Below are 20,983 nucleotides of genomic sequence, written 5' to 3'. Positions count from 1 at the left end.
ACTTGAGGCTTTGAAGGTCAGAAGCGAGGCCCAGTAGGAGTCTTCTCCCACATACATGCACCAAAATTGTACACTAGTGAAATCCATTACAGTTTTTAAATTCTGGCTGTGATTTTAACCACTTCCGAGGATGTTTATCACCAATTTTAATACTTTGAAAAACACTACAAATTGTCTTTTGCCAAATTGGCTTTTCCTCTCCTCACCAATATCCTACATTTGGTAAGTGTACCATATATTTATGATCAATCAGAATTGTAACATTTCTTCTGGTTTATCAGAAATAATATTCTACAGTTTTCAATAAATGAACTGTAATCCCCAGTCAAACCTGAATTAACATTTCATTTAAAAGCAGTTTCTCATAGGTACATAGTATTTACAATAAGAGAACTAGACTTAAATTTAATTGGATGTGTAAAATCTTAAGGAGCCATAACATTTCTTTGGTTCCATCTTAAAATGCTACGGTATCTTTCTTTAAACGGCTAATCTGAAAGCAGACTGTGCCAACCTCTACTCTTATTATAAACTAAATAAATGTTCATAGGTGTAAGATATGTGGAATATGTGCCATTTTGGCAGGTAGGTGAATTTTTTCTTAGCTAAGGCTATTAACTTGCTGTTCACAATTTTGCTACAAGTTATCAAAGGGTTCTCTCAAACCATAACATCTACTTTTTAAAATAAACTTACCTACTTTTTGAATAAAAAAGCTAAAGTAGCTAATCAGGGAGACCACCTTAATTTCCCCCAAAGCTGACAAAAAGGAGAGGAGATCTGTCCAACCAAGATTCCAGTTGAGGTTAGTGTTAGCTAAAAGACCAAGCTGCTAAAAATTTAAACATCTTACCTCATTTAAAACACTTTAAAAAGCGACCTCTATGAAACGGAGTATCTGTTAACATATTAATTACTAAATCTGTTCCGTTCAAGCTCTAATGTAGGAGTATGAAGAGCTAATTAAGAGTTTCAATTTGGATATTTTAATAGGTTAAGAATTCAGTGCCATATGTTATATTTGTTTATTGCGGGCTTGAATGAGAATTGAAGAAATTCAGACAATTAAGTTTAATACCCATATATGATTAAGCCTGGCAAAATACAGAGATCGTTGAAACATACATTTTAACTGAATAGGAGTTTTATAAAATTATACAAATCTTCCAAGTGATCATAAATCAGTTCTCATTACAGGTACTTAAAGCAATTAAAAAGTCACACAAATTACACTTTTAAGGTTACAATGTTTAATGTTTATCAAGTTAAATTTCTACGACTAGCAAGATAACATAGGAGTTAACTAGAACTCAGATCGCATCCTAGGGAATATTTACTTGGCGATCCCAATGACACCACAAGCCAAACGACTCCCGGCGTTTCCTGTCTGTGTACTTTCTTCATTGTCACCTTTGCCCAAGTCATCTCGTTTCTCGTGGACCTTTAAAAAGTTTTAAGAACATTAACATAACTTAGCGCTATCAAGTGATCACCACCTTTTCCCAATACCCAAAAGACAAATTTTAAGAAGCACTTAATATTAGGAAAAAAACCATGTTCAAATAATCCTAGCAAGGAAATATACTATACTAATATTTAAACTAGTGGTAAACAACAGAAACTACTACTCAAAGTTTTTTCTTGATGATACCGACTAAGTTCATTATAAACACTAGGTATGTGTTGCTATCTCTAAATGAAATACTAAAAATCCTCCAGGTGAAATTTTAGTAGCCTGAGTTATACTATTAATAATCACTGTTTTGAAAAAAAAAAACTGAGTGAATTTTTAAAACCTCAAAAATGTGCCTAATGAAACTATAAGTCTGTAAATAAGTAATCCCAAAAATATCTTCAACTATTTAAACAATAGTATTTTAAGATTTGGCTCCTCAAACATTGATCAATGATTTTTCTGCTTCACAACTATAGCTGAAGAAAACTCTAGGGTCACCTGGAAGGAAAGGACTACAGAGCCTTTAACTGTCCTCTTGGGCAGGCAACACAGAGCCTACGCTACTTGGTATCTGCGAGAACCAGATGCAGCTCCTGTGGGTAACTCTGGGCAATGGCTTCCCACACACTAAACAAGTGATGGTGACTTGCAGACATGAATAAATACTAATACTGAGGTTCATCTCAGATTTTAGACTTAAATGTTCTATTTACAAGGGGGACACTAAATTGTGGCAGGAAAATCTGGCCATCTTAAAACCAGAAAAGACTACTTCTGTTTCCACGATATAGATCTAATATGACCAAATGTAACCTAGTTAACCATCTTATCTTTCCAGAACAGTGTCATAACCAACCTACATCATTAGTTCACCTTCACTGTAATCATCCAATAAAATAATTGCCCTTCCTAATCTGAACTAAAGGTACAATATGTATGTGGATCCTTAGAAACCAGGATTAACAATCATGAAATCGTGAAAAGATAGGTCTGTGTATTAGAAGAATTGGTATGCATATCCTATCATATGAAAACTCACCACCATGGTGCGGCCAATGATGGAATAGTCTCCTGAGAGTGCAATCAGAGAATCTTCTATGGACACAATGGCCACGCCATCCTTGCCAGCAGTCACATTGCCCAGGTCTCCAACATGCCTAACAGTGAAAAAGCATCAGTGATTAGGACTGATTCAGGCTAGTTTGTGAGCTAAATTAAAAACTGAGTCAGATACAGAAGGGTAGACTAAGAGGTGGACATAGTATGTATCAAATAGGACCCACTCCTGCAGATTGAGTGTTTTGGAACATACACAAAAACTAGAAACAACCTGACATTGTAGACACACTGCTCTTCAAACACAGCTTCAAATATACAAAGTAATGCTCTGGGAAGAACTGTGGGATGGGGGCACATCTCTAACTTCAGAGGTAAAGTACCAAAGGGTAAACTCTGAGTTACTGAGTTATGCCTGTTAATTCTTGGCATGGCTAAGAATGCTATGCCCCAATGCCTGTTATAAAGATAAATTAATCCCTGCCCTTAAATTTAATATTTTCCTGAAAGGCTCTCAGGAAACACACATACAAATGGACTCACTGAATTTTCAGTATCCAATTTTCATCTATAAGGCTTCCTATGTTTCACAATGATGGTTTATGTTGCTAGTGGTTGACAGTACTGTTATTCATGACATTTCCTGTATTAGTTCCCTTTGGCACTTGTATTAGTTCTATATTCAATAAATGCTACAAAACCAATTTGTCTTAAGTGTCCATTTGTCAATTCCTCAGCCCAGGGAGTAAGCTACTCCAACACTTGGGAGGTGGAGGGGGGGGGGGGGGACTTGAGGGACAACAAAAAGAGCAGAGGTGGGGAGGCCTACTCAGTTCTGCCAGCGTGCAGTCTGCAAGGAATACACCCGTACTGACCCCAAGCCACTGCCATAATTTTAGTAAGAGTTAAGCACTTTGTCACTTACCTCTCTTGATCTTTTGGCCCACCATGTTTTTTGGACAGAGGATTAAAGTGAGGACCTGCACTAGTACAGCCTATTTGCCCGAAAAAAAAGAAAAAAGCTGAATTATGAATTCAGAATACCAAAAAAAAAAAAAAAAAAAAAAAAAAACTGGCCATTGCTAAAACCTCAAATACAGAAAATACTGACATACATCATGACTTCTAGGTTCATAAAAACAGGAAGCAACACTTCAGTATCAACAAAATGGGCAGGCAGTAGAGACAAATTTTAATTAGCGTGTTAACACCGATAGAGATAATACCCTTCTCTGGGCTTTGGTTTCTTCGTTGCTCTGTAAAATAAAAGGGCTAGGACTTGATCTTAATGGTTCTGCTTTTATTAAAATTTCATGATTATGGTCTAAACTTATAAGGTAGCATACCTTAACTATAAGAGACTTACCTCCCTAGCAACATACTTCCAGCAACTACTGCTGGCGGCCTCTACTTGGTGCATGCAGAATATAATGGCACCTTGTATCTAAGGGCCAAGGCCACTGCCCCACAGAATTCCAAGGGGTGGCATTCAGAATATATTCTGTAAAAATGGCGCTTCTGTAATTCAAGGAAGGCCATTCTCACAGAACACAACCACAACAATGCAGGGCGTTCTTTTGTGACAGGCTTTCTTCACTCAGCAGGTGATGGGAAGTTTCCATTGTTTACAGCTTCTAACCCAACTCCCCCAGGGAGAAGACAACACAGGTTATGAGAAGTAGCAGAGTAAGTCAAAGACTTAGGCATATGTCTCCCAAAGCACAGGGGCAGTAAAAAAAAGAGAGCAACTTGAGGAATTTTAATCGTCAAAATGGACCAAAGCTGGTCATTAATCGTAATTTCTAGAAGAACCAAATTATAGAACATAAAAACAAATCCAGCAAAATGAATCCATCAAGTTATCAGAAAAAGTCTAAACACCAAGTTACCTGAATATGGAAAATGATGACTAAATGCATTTTACCCGTAAGTTTTCATTAAGTTGCTTTCTAATCCCAAACTGAGAAAATGAAACTCAAACAAAAGCACCAATAGTTTACATTCTTTTTTTCAGATTTTACCTTACTTCTGTCCCCCCTAAGGCTCTTGTGTTGAAGGTAGGGAGCTATTCTTAAACGGTAACAAAAATAAATGCAGACCCTGGGCGTGAAGCACTCACCCTTGACCCCCAGCTCACAAACACCTGAGATCACTATGGAGGATAAAAAGGTAGCTTAACTTATTTTCTATGCTCTTAAATACTTGAGACTCTTATAATCAAAATATAATAATGATTTTTAAAAAATCAACTTCTGGGACACCTAGGTGGCTCAGTGGTTGGGCATTTGCCTTTGATTCAGGTCTTAACCCTGGAGTCCTGGGATCGAGTCCCACATCGGGCTCCCAGCTTCTCCCTCTACCTTTGCCTCTGGCTCTGTGTGTCTCTCATGAATAAGTAAAATCTTAAAAAAAAAAAACAACAACTTCTTCCCTTTCCTTTCCACACTTCAATAGAGTCAAAAACCGGCTTTGTGGATCATTTCCCTAAGGCTGACCTTAGTAATCCTATTGACCTTTTTTTTTTTTTGGCATGTTGAGGATTTTCAATGTTTAGGAGTAGCTCTACTCAGTCCTATCTTACTAGATGAAACAAATAGAAGAGTCACTAGACCAACACAACACCCACCTTGTGTATTATCTCCAAACTGATGGACGTGGAATCCATGCTCGCCTTCAGTCAGCCCTGTAATGGTTCCTGATACCACAACAGGCCCACTTCCCTTCAGTCAAAGAAAAGCACAAAAAATGAGAGAGCAAGTGCTTCTGAACAAAGAAAACAGCTGTATTATCTTTACCAATCACAAGAAAGTGGAAGGAACATGGACTTGAGAGTTTAAAGATCTGTGCCCAAATCCTAGGCCCACCACTTTCTAGCAAGCTATTTAACCATTCTAGGCTGGGGACCCAACACAAAGGAGATGTGACCTTGTTCTAACACTCACAGCCCAGGAGCCCTGCAGCCCGCATCACAATTAATAAAATAGCACAGGAAAAGCATCTAGCAGTAGGGCAAGGAGAGTGAGCACTAAGGTGGTAGGTTTACAGACTTCATAGGATTTGACCTCCTTACAATGAATATGTAATATGAAAAAGTTACTTTGTAAATGCTTTCGAATACGTTATATTTGCACTCCCTGGATAAATGTATTTACATCAAACTTTTTAATCCAAATGTTAGCACACCATATACCTTGTTTTCTTCGTGCACTCTTCCATAGAGCAAACATATAGATTTGCCACCAAAAAAAGAAAAAGACACCCTGAAAATGTCCAACTGGTTACTCTAGGATCCCTGTTCTCCACTCTCCTCCCATTAGAGGGGGATTTATCAGTTCCCGGCATAAATATTTTTTATTAATAGAAAATATCCTATCCCACTTTCCCTGGGGGACTGATTCTGGTCTAAGCAACTGTTTTCTAAAGTCATTTTAGGCCCTCAAACCTAAATAACCTTTCTGCTCAAGACCAAAAAGGGGCGATAAAAACACTAAAGCAGAAGAAGGGCGCCTGGGTGGCTCAGTGGTTAACCATCTGCTTTTGGCTCAGGTTGTGATCCTCAAGTCCCACATCTGGCTCCCCTCAAGGATCCTGCTTCCCCCTCTGCCAGTATCTCTGCCTCTCTCTCCCTGCGTCTCATAAATAATAAATAAAATGTTTAAAAAAAAAAAAAACGCTAAAGCAGAAAAACAGGTATCATGATGCAGGTAATGGTGATAGATAATAGAGCTGCAGGGCTGCATACAGAAATAAAGAAAGTTAACTATTACAGCTAAGAGATCTTAGGAACTAAAATAAAACATACACAGCATCCATACCACACGGTAATACGATGACGGTGTCTTTGCTTTTAACTTGGTTTGCTTTTTAATGGCCAGGGCCAACAGTTACAAGACGTGCTAGCCTTGAATTTTTTACTTTCCACTGGATAAACACTGCTGCTCAAAGTAGTGTGGTTTAACTGCTGCCCTTCTTCGCTTTTCTTTTTGAAAATACGTAGACTAGGATTCTTCTAAGTACAAGCTTTAATTTTGGAAATACTAAAACATGGAAACACACTGTGTTACCAACAGCACAGGGACAAAAGGGCAGGTTTTTCCAAGCCTCCATTAATGGGTAATGCACAGAGCGCATAGGAGCAGTTCAACAGTAACCTGTCTGGGTACAACCCTATAGGGACCAGGCTGGCTGTTACCTTAAATGACTAAAACAGGTCAGGGAAGCAAAAAAGAAATATAAACTTGTCCTGCAGGGTGCTGCCCTGAGCTAATGAGGGCTCAGCATGGGCAGATCTCCAAATTTTTTCAAGGGAAGCTAGGAATTTGGACTTACAGCTGAAAATTTCTTATTTTTAAAGACAGGAAACTAATCAACAATTTTAAACCCTCTATAGAACAAACAAATATGGCTCATTTCCAATTTAACATTCTTGCATATTCGTAGAGCTGTAATGCTTCACTACACAAGGATCTTTTATCAGGTACAAACAGCACCACCCAAATGAAGTTTGGAACTTAAAATGAGGGAGCCACACACGCTACTCAGAGAAGGTGGGAAAACTCAGTTATGCATGGATTCAAAGCTTGGCTTCTGAATGTAATGCCCAAGCTAGTTCTCCATGGCCAGAGGAATCCCCTCACCCCCACCCCCACCCTTGAGATTTCTCTAGTATTGGCCAAGGAGGGAAGAGCAAAACAAAGTCTGGCAAATGAAAACAGCAAAATTTAGTCAAATGACAAAATGCCGTTAGCAGAAAATCTGGAAACCACTTAAAGGAAAGAATTAAGCTCCCTCCCATAAATTTCAAAGATCAGTTTTCCTGTTCCTGTCCTCTTACATTTCTGTAAGACACTTTGAAGATTAAATCTCATTCATATGTTAAATATTACGATCATCAAGCCAAATACAACAAACAATTTTCCATCAATTCCTAACTTCACTAAGATTTGGGGGACAAGTCTTACCACAAGCACCTTCCTTGTAAAATGTGTTCTGCAGTATTATTATTTCTGTACATTTTATTTTTTTACCATCTCAGTAATGGGCCTGTTGGTAGAGCAATTTCAAGACCACTTTACAGAGAATTTGGTTAAATGAATGCCCCAACAGAGTCAAACGGAACTGTCCACACCTCCTGACTTCCAACTCCCAAACCCCATCCAGTACCCTCTACCAACATTAGTTCTCCATCTTTGGTGCAAACTAGTACTTCTGTGAAAACTTTAAAAACAGCAAAGCTCAGACCACACTCTGACAGATTTTGATACACCTGGAGTTAAGCCCTGATATCGACATTTTTATTAAAAAGCTCCCCAGGGACGCCTGGGTGGCTCAGCGGTTTAGCGCCTGCCTTGAGCCCAGGGCGGGATCCTGGAGACCCGGGATCGAGTCCCACGTCGGGTTCCCTGCGTGGAGCCTGCTTCTCCCTCTGCCTGTGTCTCTGCCTCTCTCTCTCTCTCTCTGTGCATCTCTCAGGAAAAAAGAAAAAAAAAGAAAAAAAAAAAAAAGCTCCCCAAATGAGCCCACTGTGCACCCAGGGTTTAAAAAAAAATAAAATAATAAATAAAACACATGTCTGGAAAATAACCAACAATAACCAACAAGGGAGCCGTTTATCTCTCTGGCTTCTGGAGCTTTGGAGGCGGAAAAGCTTTATCCAATGCCATCTCCTTTGCCTTTACAGCCTGACCCTGACCTAGAGCAACGGCTACCAAACTTTTCTGTAAGGTGCTACCTAACTAAGGTCTCTGTCCAGCTAAAATCAAAACCAAACGGGAGACCAGCCTTGAAAATTCCCTGATGGGACAAAACCAATTTTAGTCACACAAGCACAGCTTAATTGGCTTCTTTTGCAAGACTAACTCGACCTGGGTCATATCTTACTTACGCCGCTGGAGATCCTAAGCCTATGGAAACACTGTTTCCCAAGGCCGGGGTGTGGTGACCGCTAACCAATTTCTTATCGCTTAAGAAAACTGCCGTGACCCCCGTCCCTGCCTTCTCCCCCATTTAAGCCGCTTTAGGACAATATACGCCCCCACCCACCCACTCACTCCCCCCGCCCCAGCCTCCTTCCCTGTTTTTGGTCTGAGTGCTCCCCGGTTCACGACCGCCTTCCGCTGTGCGCACAACAAACTTTTACTCATTACCACCACTTCAGGGATTCGATGGTTTCATTTCTGACTCCTGAGACGGTCGCAGGAGTCTGGTTTCCCAGGACCCTCTGAACTCACGAGGCACAAGCCACCCCCCTAGCTCCGGGGGCTGCGCTGCACCCGCCGCGGGACCGGCCGTGCCCACGGGCTGCGGGCTGCGGGCTCCCGGGCGGAAAGGAAGCCCCGACGCGGGGTAACGGCTGCGCCCGGCCCCAGGTGGCCCTGCCGCACTCCCCACCCCCACCCCCGACCTCAAGGGCGGGCCAGGCCCGGGACTGCGCCACTCCGAGTCCGCAGGAGCCTCGGGACCCACAGAGCGACCCCGCAAGGAGGGGCCGCCAGCCGCTGCGGAAACGTCCCGCCTCGGCCCCCGGGGCAGCCGGCCTCGCCCTCCGTCGCGGGCCCCCGCACGCCCCGCACCCGCGGGGGGCGGCCGGCGCGCCTTCCCCGCGCCCCCGCCCAGGCCTCGCCACGCACCGCCGCCCCCGCCGGCCCGCGCGGTGACTCAGCACTCGGCCGCCGCCCCGCCGCGGGGTCCAGGCCTCGGGCGGCGCGAACCCGCAAACCCGGCGCCGCGGGGGCGTGACGAGGACCGCCCGAGGCCCGACCGGACGCCGCGCCGGGGCACAGGTGCGCGGGCGCCGCCCCGCCGCCGGCCGCCGGCCTCCGCCCCGCCCTTGCCTTCTGCACGAAGTGGATGGTGCCCTCCACCGGGCCCTGGCCCTTCAACACGCACACGCCCTTCATCTCCATGACTCGCGAGGGCGGGCGCGCTCCGGGCCGGGCTCCGACGGCTGCAGCAGTCCGAGGGCAGCGGAGGACGCCGCAGCAGACGCCGACGCAAACCGAGGCGGGCGCGCCGCGCGCTCTTATAGGCCGGAGCGCCGCGCCCCGCCCACCCCAGCCCGCAGCCAATCGCCGCCCGCGCATCCGGCCCGCGCCCCTGGGGGCGTCGGCACGTGAGTGGCCAGGAGGGGCCGGGGGGCGGGACCACGGGGGCCGCGCGGGGAGCCTCGCGCCCCGCGGCGCCGGCTCCCTCCGCCCAGCGGCTCTAAAACGCCCAGAAACATGGAACTGTGGAAAAATTCGGCCTTTCCCTTCCGATCCGTACGTCCGCGAGATTGCGAGAGCGAGGTATCCGTGGCGCGCCTCCGATATCCTAAGTCGCTTTGTTTGCAAGTGTCCTTGGTGATACGAACGTGGCGAAGACGGGCGCCTCCGTTCCTGGGAGATGGGGGGCGCGTCGAGCCGGGGGCTTTCGGCCGTTTCCATTGCTTGTCATGGTTTTTTTTTTTTGGGGGGGGAGGGGGGGTTCTGAGGCTGCGTGAGGTCGGCGCGTCACAAGCCCCGGCCTCCCCTTTTCTTCGGTGGGTCGGCCCGCGCCCCGCGCCCCGCGCCCCGGTCCGGCCGGCGGAGTCCGCGTTCTCTTGGCCCTTCCCTGTGTGACGAGGCCGCGGCGCGCGCCGGCCTGGGAGCGCCCTCGTGTGTGGTCGGGGCCTGCTCCCGGGCGGGCAGGCTCATCCCCCCGGGCCGGAGGACTGCTCGGCCTTCAAGGGAGACCTTTCAAAAACATGTGAAATGAGCCGACAGGGCGCCTGAGGGGCTCCGGGGGCGAGCGTCTGCCTTCGCCTCAGGGCGTGACCCCGGGTCACGGGATCCTGTCGTCGTCGTCCCCCTCCCCCAGCCCAGGGCGCGATCCTGGAGACCGGGGATCGAGTCCCACGTCGGGCTCCGGGCATGGAGCCTGCTTCTCCCTCTGCCTGTGTCTCTGCCTCTCTCTCTCTCTCTCTCTGTGTGACTATCATAAATAAATAAAAATTAAAAAAAAAAAAAGAGGTGGGATTACAGCCTCCGGTCCATCTTTCCAGACGTTTCTCAGCACCCAGTGAACATGTTTATCCTCAGAATACACAAAAAATAGTTTGTACTGTTTGCTTATTTCATTTCTTTAAATGATTTTATTTATTTATTCATGAGAGACCCACAGAGAGAGAGAGAGAGAGAGAGAGGCAGAGACACAGGCAGAGGGAGAAGCAGGCTCCATGCAGGGAGTCCGACGTGGGACTCGATCCCGGGTCTCCAGGATCGCGCCCTGGGCGGGGGGAGGGGGACGACGACGACAGGATCCCTGAGACTGTGATCCTGAGACTCCAGGAGCACACCCCGAGCTGCAGGCGGCGCCAAACCGCTGGGCCACCCGGGCTGCCCTTTTTTAAGATTTGCATTTATTTATTCATGAGAGACAGAGACACAGGCAGAAGGAGAAGCAGGCCCCATGCAGGGAGCCCCACGGGAGACTGGATCCCAGGTGCCCCGGGTCACGCCCTGGGCCGAAGCCGGCACTAAACCGCGGAGCCACCCGGGCTGCCCTTATATATATATATTTTAAAGATTTTATTTATTTATGAGAGGCACACACAGAGAGAGAGGCACAGACACAGGCAGAGGGAGAAGAAGCAGGCTCCATGCAGGGAGCCCAACACGGGACTCGATCCCAGGACTCTAGGATCAGGCCTAAACCGCTGAGCCACCCAGGCTGCCCTGTAGCACTTTTTACTAAGAATTTTTTTTTTTTTCACTAGGAGGGTGAATTTGTTGGCTGCAGTATGGCTTTGAGAATCCAACCCCGCCCTCCCCCCACACACACACTTTTTGTCCCGGAGAGTAATTTGATAAGCCCCAGGGGAGGGCGGGGAGGGAGCACGGAGGGGAGCAGAGTCGGCATCTTCCATCCCCACAGGGCATGCCTGGCCAGCAAAGGTGGCTGAACTGTTTTTGGAGGAAGTGATGGGCTTGCCTTCATGTGGAAGTGTGCCTTAGACTCACCCCAGGGGCTCGGGCAGCTGGGCCTGGGATGGGAACCCAGTACTTAAACTCCTAACTCGTTCCCAGGCAGCCCTGGCGCTGCTGGTCTCAGACCTCACTTTGAGAACCCGTGACTTTGCAGGTGTTCGTCAGGCAGATTGGGGCCATGAGCTGGACCTGCTGGACTCCAAAGCACAGATTGGGGAAAGTGTCCTGAAAAGAAAAGTGGAAACAAGGAGACCCGGACGGATGGGCGCCAAGTGAGAAGAGCTCTGCCTGCTGGGGATTTCTGTTGTTTGCTTTGTGGGATTTTTAAATCCTCCCCGTTTCCCGAGAACTCTTCACCACGAGCCATATTTCCCTCTTGGACTCAGGAGGATTCAGTTGTGAGGATGACAAAATACTGAGGCCGCCTTCAGAGCCAGAGTGAAACTAGGACAGAGGCTGCTTCAGCCACATCTGGGCTGCACTTGATTTTGTTTACTTATGTAGACCCTTGGACTCTAAGCCGTCCTCAATCAAAGATGCACAATCCACGTTTTTGTTTTTTTTGTCATCTATCTAGAAAGTGCACATATTTGTAATTTTGCTGCTTGTACTTACTAGTATTCTCCAGATAATTGGCACATACTAGTAAGTTGCATAAATGTGCAAATGCTAGCCAAAGGGCCTTTGCCCAAGGTCTAAGTTTCTTTGGGTTCCAGGAAGTTAGGGAGTCAGGTTTCAGTTCATTGTATGAACCTGCCAAAGCACCAGCCCAGGGGCCAACCCATGGATACAAAGAGTGACCCTGAGACAGAGAGTTGGTCCTCTTTTGAAATACTAAGATGAAGCCTGGACAGCCCCCCGTTTTGGTCAGTGGAAGGGCTTTGTCTCCCGAAGGTTTAGAGAACCCCGGAGGTATTCTAAATTCCTTCCCAGTACTGCCATCCCACCTGGGCAAGGGGGTCCCTGGCCCTGGGTCCGCATACTTTAGAAGGCCCTGTTCTGTCCCTCCCAGAGCCAGATCTATGGGGGAGAATCTGTAGAGCCAAGAGAGTGAGTATTCCTGCCCAGAACTTTACCCCTCTTTCTGGAACAGGGTTAAGGAATTTATTTATTTATTTTTAAAGATTTTATTTATTTATTCATGAGAGACACACAGAGAGAGAGAGAGAGAGATTGGCAGAGTGAGAAGCAGACTCCATGCAGGGAGCTGGACATGGGACTCAATCCTGGGTCTTCAGGATCAGGCCCTGGGCTGAAGGCAGCGCTAAACTGCTGAGCCACCTGGGCTGCCCCGGTTAAGGAATTTAAATACAGGCATACGCCGTTTTATTATGCTTCACTTTATTGCACTTTATCTGCAGATGTTGCATTTTTTACAGATTGAAGGATTGTGGCAACTTGATGGAGCAAGTCTGTTGGCACCATTTTCCTTTTCTTTCTTTTTTTTCCCCAGAGATGTTATTTTTAAGTCGTCTCTACACCCAACATGGGGCTTAAACTTACAACCCTGAGATCAAGAATCACACACTCCACTGACTGATCCAGCCCGCTGCCCCTTGGCACATTTTTCCAGCAGCGTTAGCTCACCTCATGTCTCTGAGTTACATTTTTGGTAGTTCTTGCAAAATGTCAAACTCTTTTATTATCCATTATATTTTTGTTATGATGATCTGTGTTCAGTGATTATGACTGGCTGAAAGCTCAGATGATGGTTGGCATTTTTTTTTAGCAATAAGATATTTTCAAATTAAGGTTTATACTTTTTTAGACATAATGCTATTGCACACTTATTGGACTATTGTATAGTATAAAAGTAACTTATACATTCAGTAGGAAATTTTATGCAACTTGCTTTATTCCAATATTCGCTTTATTGCAGTGGTCAGGAACCAAACCCACAATATCTCCAAGGTATCTTGTGATCTTGAATAGTATTTATGTCCACCTAAAGTAGGATATCTCTGTCTTGACATTGTTAACATTTTGGTTCAGATAACTACTTGTGATGGTGGCTGTCCTGTACCTTGTAGGACAGCATCCCTGGCCTCTACCCACTAGATGCTCGTAACACTTCCCTCTTCAAGCTATGACAAACAAAATACCTCCAGAAATTGCAAAATGTTCCCTGAGGGGCAAAATTGCCCCCAGTTGAGAACTACTGTTCTATAACACTCATTGAATACTTTAGAATTTCTTGGCACCCTAAGCCTGTTTCCAGGTCCTGGACAGACTAAAGATGGACTGTGTCATCATGGGTATTACACCTAAGTTTGACCATAGTGCAACATGAAACCTGCCGTGGGGAAAGAAGGAAAGACCGGGTGGGGGGCTTTCATTCTATTGCCTTCCTTCCTACATAGGACTCAAAGAAGTCCAAGAATTCCATATTTGAACCTGCCTTCTAGGTTTTTTTATTAAGATATATTTGTTAAAGCAGAAGATAGGATATATTTTAATTAGTTGTTACCTTGATTTATATCATTTAAATATTTAGTGTATGGTGTGGGGGGCTCCATTTGTGCTCTTGTCCAGTCTTATAAATGTTAGGGCAGGCCCTATTCATTTTAACCTTGAGATTCCATAATGGCTTTGAAGTGCTCCTGCCGTAGAATTTAGCCCCAGAGTTCATGTGTTTCAAACTGGAGTATGACCAGAGAACTCAGGTAATTTTCAAAGGTTCACTCTTGTACCAGGCCAATCCTATTGAGAGTCATTATCTCCAAGAAGTCAAACAAATCCTAAAGTACCTTGGGTTGTCTTGAATGTGGTTGGAATCGGACAGTCAGAATGGGGCACGGGTAATCAGAGAGATTTGGATTTTATAGGGAATAAGGAAGAGGGATAGAGGACTCCCATCATACTGCAACTTGTGCAGATGACCAAGCAGCTTACCCTGTGTCACTCTGGCATTCCTCAAAGTAAGAGTCCGTGTTTGGGGACCTCTGTAGTTAGGAGGTGAGCCAGAAGGTAGACCAGAAGTTCAGTCTTGCATTTCCATTATTTTCTTCTTCCTCTGTTTCCTTTCCTTGAGCTCATTTTTCTGTTTCTCTCCTTTATCTCATCTTTTTCTCTAAATCATTTTTATTTCTGTGACTTAAGGCAATTTCCCCTTTATACCTTCATTGTTCTCAGTAAATATGTAGTTTTTTGTTAATCTCTTTCACATCACACATCACAAAGGGATTATCACCACGGCCTTTGATTATAAAAGACATATTTTTTTAAGATTTATTTTTTATTTTTTAGAAAGAGAGAGAGAGAGAGAGGAGGGGGAGGGGCAGAAGGAGAGAGAGCATCTCAAGCAGACTCCTCACTGAACTGAGAGCCAGATGCAGGGCTTGATCTCAGGACCCTGAGAGTATGACCTGAGCCTAAATCAAGAGTTGGTCAGTCAATTGGCTGAGCCACCCAGGTGCCCCCTGAAAGACATAATTTTTATGTGGATTGCAAGAAAATACCAGAGCTAGGGAAAATGCAAAGAACAAAGAGAGAGGTTTTTTTAATGCTGAGAAACAAATGCACCAACAATAGGACGCAAACAAAAAACAGTTAAAAGTGGCATTAGCTAGTTCCGCCTGCAGATGTTAGTAAAGCCCCCAAACTGAAACCTATTACCAATAAACCCTGTAAGAAGATTATATCACAGAAGCATGAAGTATCTGAGCCATCCTTAGAAGTTGGAAAGTGAAAAGTGTAAATATTAATGTAGATTGTTAGTAAGCAGGAGTGAACCATCTACAATTAGAAGTTTGCAAACTGTATTTGCAAGGTAGCTGTATAATTAATAACCTTGTCAATAACCTATGTGATATATTTTCAGCAGTTCCAGCCTGGACTCTGGCTCAGTCTAGCCCACAGTATCTCCTTGGATAATTTTCTCTAGACCTCAACTGTAAATCAGAGGTACTGTGGATACACATTAGGGCGACCTGGGAGTGGGGCGCCTGGGTGGCTCAGTCAGTTAAGCACTGACTCTTGATTTTGGCTCAGATCATGATCTCATGGTCCTGGGATCAAGCCCTGCATCAGGCTCTGTGCTCAGTGGGGAGTCTGCTTGAGTCTCTCTCTCTCTCTCTCTCTCTCTGCCTCTCTCCTGCTCATGTGCTCTCTCTCTCTAAAATACATCCATACATCCATACATTAAAAATAAAATAAATAAAAATTTAAAAAGGAACTACCTGGGAGGTTTTTTGAAAATGCTGGGCTTGGGCCCCAATTACATTCAAATCTTCAGTATACACATATAGTGTATATGAAAACTATAAGTGCACATTATGTTACTGTAAGACATAGGATACTAACAGTGGTTTGGGGCGCCTGGATGGTTCAGTTGGTTAAGCGGCTGCCTTCAGCTCAGATCGTGATCCTGGGAACCCTGCATCAGGCTCCCTGCTCATTGGGGAGTCTGCTTCTGCCTCTGACCTTTCCCCCATCCCCACTTGGGTTTGTCCTCTCTCTCTCAAGTAAATAAATTAAAAAAAAAAAAAAAAAAAGTAAAAAAGAAACTAACAATGTTTGCATTGGGAATGAACCACTTATTTTGGCCCTTCATCCCATAAGAAAAATACACCTTTATTTGGTTAAATAAGCATAACCAGGTTTCTGTTACATGAGTCAAAAGCAGTTTCTAACTGAAAAGATGAGAAGCTACCCAAGAAGTTTTAGCAGGAATATGAGTATGTCCATGCATATGTCCATGTATATGAATGATCACAAGGCGGGTGCCTGGGTGGCCCAGTCAGTTGAGTGTCAGATTCTTGATTTCAGCTCAGGTCATGATCTCAGGGACGTGAGACTGAGCCCCACGTGGAACTCTATGCTAGTGTGGAGTCTGCTTCTCCCTCTCCCTCCACCCACCCCACCCTCCACCACCACTAGTATGCCCTTTTTCTCTCTCTAAAATAAATATATAAATAAAATCTTTTAAAAAAATAATCCGGGGATCCCTGGGTGGCTCAGCGGTTTAGCACTTGCCTTTGGCCCAGGGTGTGATCCTGGAGTGCCAGGGATTGAGTCCCTGCATGGCTCCCTGCATGGAGTCTCCTTCTCCCTCTGCCTGTGTCTCTGCCTCTCTCTCACTCTCATTCTCTCTCTCTTTTTCTGTGTCTCTCATGAATAAATAAATAAATCTTTTTAAAAAAATAAAAAATTAAAATTAAAAAATGGTCCCTAGGATATCTGAGTGTGTGGACTGACCGGGTGGGGTGAGACTAAAGGCAGTGAGTCCATTTGGGAGCCATGATAAGGTTCTGGCCTAAGGCCATTACTGGAAAAAAAGGGGAGAGATAATGGAAATGGAAAACAAGCCTCAGTGACTATCTAAAGTACAAGGTGAGGGAGGGGGAAGGAAAATGTAGTTCCCCCATTTCAGGCCTGGGGCAATGGGTAGATGGTGGTGCCATATACCAAGGAAAGCAAGTGGTGGGATAGCAAGAGCCTCATTCAGGACAAGGTGTATCGGGTGCCTGAGGAACCCAGAAGTGCCAAGCTGAAATTGTCCACTTGGATATGGGTTTAATCTCAGGGTCACTTCTAAGTCTGAGCTCTATATCAAACTTAACACACATGCTTTTCAGATTTATAAAGAAAATGTGGTTATTTATTCCCTGTAGGGGATGCAATTGTCTTCATGATCTTCTACTACTTTGGGTGGATAAGAATCAGGTAAGAATCACTTTGAAACATCCCTCTTGGACAGCCCCGGTGGCTCAGCAGTTTAGTGCTGCCTGTGGCTTGGGGTGTGATCCTGGAGACCCAGGATCGAGTCCCACGTCGTGCTCCCTCCCTGCACAGAGCCTGCTTTTCCCTCTGCCTGTGTCTCTGCCTCTCTCTATCTGTGTGTGTCTCTCATGAATAAATAAATAAAAATTAAAAAAAAAAGAAACATCCCTCTTTGTCTCTAGTGGTGTTCCATGTCTTAACATCTATTTTAGCTGATACCCGTATAAGCCACTTCAACTTTCTTATGGTTATTATCTTCATGGGGTATCTTTTTACTTTCAGCCTATTTGTGTCCCTGAATCTTGCAGATAGCATATATTTGGATCATGCTTTTTGTATCCAATCTGAATATCTCTACTCTTTGATTGGGATTTGTAGGCTATTCACTTTAATGTAATCAATAATATGTTTGGATTTACATTTGCCATTTTGCTCTTTGTCTCCTATATGTCTCATCTCTTCTTTGTTTCTTTGTTCCTCTTTTATTGCTTTCTTTTGTGTTAAATAGGTGTTTTTTTGTATATCATTTAAATTCTTCTGTTAACTTTTTTTTACTATTTTAAAATGTATTTTCTTAGTGGTTGCTCCATAGATTACAGCATCTAAACTTACCAAAATCTAGTTGAGACTAATACTCATTTAATTCTGGTAAAATGTAGAAACTTTACTATAATATAGCTCAATTGTCTTCCCTCTCTTTTATATTACTGTTGTTATACTTATTACATTTATATGTGGTATAAACCCCAAAATACAGTGTTACAAGTATTGCTCTACACAATCTTATGTCTTGTAAAGAAATTAAGAAGAGGGGCACCTGAGTGGCTCAGTGGTTGAGCGTCTGCCTTCAGCTCAGGTCGTGATCCCAGGATCCTGGGATGAATCCCACAGGGAGCTTGCTTCTCCCTCTGCCTATGTCTCTGCCTCTCTCTCTCTCTCATAAATAAATTAATTAATTAATTAAATAAATGAAATCTTTTTTTAAAAAAGAAAAATTAAGAGGAGAATTTAGGCAAATATATTTATAGAGTCTTTTATATTAACCACATATTTACCATTTCCAGTGCTTTTCATTCTCTGCTATGCATCCAGTTGCCATCTGATATCACTTCCTTTCAGTCTGAAAGACTTCCTGTAGTATTTTCTGAAAGGCAAGGCTGTCATCACTTTCAGTGACAGTGCCACTGAACATGGGTGTCACCTACAACACCAAATCCTGTGAGCCCCCCTCAACCACAGTGGCGTGGCTGCTAGCCCTCATGGCCCTGTCCCCGCATAGCCTCCACACCATCTGGGCTGGAGGAGATGGAAGCAGTCTTAGGCCAGAATGCCTCAGACCTGCACTATTCTTACTCAAGGTTAAGCAGCTTTCAAGCATAAACACTTCTCAAATTGTCATAAGACTTTGGTTGGTTTCCAGAGCACTGAAATAGTCACTCTTGTCAATTTTGTCTCACTTTATAGTTGCATTCTGGGGAGAAAATTTGCTGACCTTTTCACTTAACCATAGCCAGAAGTCAGCTTTCTCCCCTATATTTCTGATTCTTTAGCTGGAGAGTTTACATTTTGGTGTGTTCTCAAGTAATACTGTTGGCCCAGAGACCACACTTTGAAAGCCACTGCTTTAGATTAACTCAGAATCTTTTAGATACTCAAACAGCTTTCTCATGAATTATGAGCACACATAATATTTTATTTCAAATTGCTGCAGGGTGGGGTGCCTGTGTGGCTTAGTAGAGTATGCAACAGGATCTCGGGGTTGTGAGTTCAAGACCCACGCTGGGCATGGAGCCTACCTTAAGAAAAAAATGCTGCAGAGGAACAAGCATGGAATAAAGCCAGGTCAGAAATTTCTTTTTGGTAGAAACTTTTTTTTTTTTTTTTAAGATTTTATTTATTTATTCATGACAGACAGAGAGAGAGAGAGAGAGAGGCAGAGGGAGCAGGCTTCATGCCGGGAGCCCAACGTGGGACTCGATCCCAGGTCTCCAGGATCACACCCTGGGCTGAAGGCAGCGCCAAACCGCTGGGCCACCAGGGCTGCCCGAAACTTTTGTTAGAAGCAAAGGCGACTAGATAATATTGTTAATGTTAGGTTCAAGAAGACCTGTCAGGTGAATGATTGTCTATTCAGTGCCAGCCTGATGGTTCAGGTGATTCATAACAAGACAGTGCAGGTGAATGTAACTGCCCACAGAGGCTCTTAATCTCATCAGAGTCTATGAGAAAATTGCCTAATTATTTTCTAGTAAATGCTAGTCACTTTCCAGAGGAGGTGGTTAATTATCCCAAACACCACAGTTCTCAAGACTGCCTTCCTTAGACTGTGGACAGTTTCCTGTCTCACTGGTAGATGCTGAATTTTCTCCCATTCCTGTGATTGCACTCTAGGATGGACTCTGGGCATCTTGTTGGCAGCAGTGGAGGAGGGCACTCCCATCCGTGTGATGTCATCAGGGTCTTTGTTGGTTTCTGCTGCAGAGCTGCTGGTCCAGTCTGGTTCTGGACTGATGACAGCTATAGTGTGACTGGTCCGACCACTGTCGTCTGTGGTTCAGACCATTTGTCTTGTCACCAAGTCCTCACTTCTTTGCACTCCCCACAGCCTTCTTCTGGTCCACCAATTGACTCAGTCTTTTTGTATTCCAACACCGGGGCCCATGGAAACTTCTGCGTGCTGTAGATGCTAATCATAGGCATTGCGAAGCTCTTCAGACTTCCCTCTCCTGACACTGCCCTCTACACCTAGCTTTGCTGGCCTGGTGCCATGTTGTTATGTTTCCCATGGACCCTCGCCAAGACCTTTGATCTCTTTCCATTCATTGTTGTATACATGCCACTAAAACTTAAAGTTCTCAAGATCTTCCATTTCTATCTAGATGTTTCTACCTCAGCCCTTGGAACTCACAGGGAGAGAGGAAGTAAGGACCTATGTGGCTCACCCATGTGGCTTGCTTTCTCTGCAGCTCTCCTTTTTCCTTTCTTCCCACAATATTGAAGAAAAAGTGTTTCACTTGCTCCACTTCATAAGATCTCAAACTTTTTTTCAATCAGAACCCCTGGAGAGCTTGTTAAAGCACATGACTCAGCTCCATCCCCCAGAGTTTCTGAAGCAGGTCTGAGATGGAGCCACCCCCCAGAGTTTCTGATTGAGCAGGTCTGAGACAGGGTCTGAGAATATGCATTTCTAACAAGTTCCCAGGAGATGCTGCTGCTAAACGACACTTTAAGAACCACTGTTCTCGGATCCCTGGGTGGTGCAGTGGTTTGGCGCCTGCCTTTGGCCCAGGGCACAATCCTGGAGACCCAGGATCGAATCCCACGTCGGGCTCCCAGTGCATGGAGTCTGCTTCTCCCTCTGCCTGTGTCTCTGCCCCTCTCTCTCTCTGTGTGTGACTATCATAAATAAGTAAAGAAAAAAATATTTAAAAAAAAAAGAACCACTGTTCTCTACCTTCTACCCTGATTTCTTGCTACTCCTGATTTATAGTAAAATTCTATAGGCTTTTTAAAAGGTTTAACTTTTGATTTGTTAATAGATGCTAAGGTACTTAGAAAATCCTTTTTTCTCAAGAAAAGGTTTTCAAACTATTACCTTCTAAGGTGGGGTGATTCTGTAGTTTACTGTCCAAACTGGAACACCTTTGAGAGTAAAATGGATGGCTACTTAAAATAATGCTAAGACCACAAGTGTAGATGGGACTGTGCTAGACATGCCAGGATGGCTGGTCACCCCATTCTATGGCCCCAAGATAATTAACTTTGGAACTCAAAGCAATCACTTATTTCCTTATTCTGGGGGGTG

General features: G+C 44.5%; 2 protein-coding genes across 3 annotated transcripts in view; one reads left to right on the top strand and one right to left on the bottom strand.

Moving 5' to 3' along the window:
* Window positions 1-1,011: 1,011 nt before the first annotated feature.
* On the bottom strand, window positions 1,012-9,534 carry SOD1 (superoxide dismutase 1). 2 transcript variants are annotated; one of them, XM_025449735.3, is made up of 5 exons: window positions 9,346-9,534; window positions 5,139-5,232; window positions 3,438-3,507; window positions 2,496-2,613; window positions 1,012-1,441 (listed from the first exon to the last, which is right to left on the bottom strand). In XM_025449735.3, exons 1-5 carry the CDS (start codon window positions 9,415-9,417, stop codon window positions 1,334-1,336), a joined length of 462 nt encoding a protein of 153 aa, XP_025305520.3. In that variant the 5' UTR covers window positions 9,418-9,534; the 3' UTR covers window positions 1,012-1,333. The 2 variants fall into 2 exon arrangements, with proteins under 2 accessions (XP_025305520.3, XP_048960488.1); XM_049104531.1 differs by having other exon boundaries at window positions 9,355-9,507.
* LOC112661659 (uncharacterized) overlaps window positions 9,416-20,983 on the top strand; it is a 28,346-nt gene continuing 16,778 nt past the window's right edge. Inside the window, exons 1-2 of the mRNA XM_035709198.1 lie at window positions 9,416-9,798; window positions 17,070-17,121. Coding sequence (XP_035565091.1) covers window positions 9,416-9,798; window positions 17,070-17,121 — 435 coding nt within the window. The remainder of the gene's footprint in view (window positions 9,799-17,069; window positions 17,122-20,983) is intronic.

The sequence above is a fragment of the Canis lupus genome, chromosome 31 (genome assembly GCF_003254725.2).
Source record: "Canis lupus dingo isolate Sandy chromosome 31, ASM325472v2, whole genome shotgun sequence".
Lineage (NCBI taxonomy): Eukaryota > Metazoa > Chordata > Mammalia > Carnivora > Canidae > Canis > Canis lupus.
Note: the sequence above shows the minus strand (reverse complement) of the source record. Positions and strands in the feature narration are given on the sequence as shown.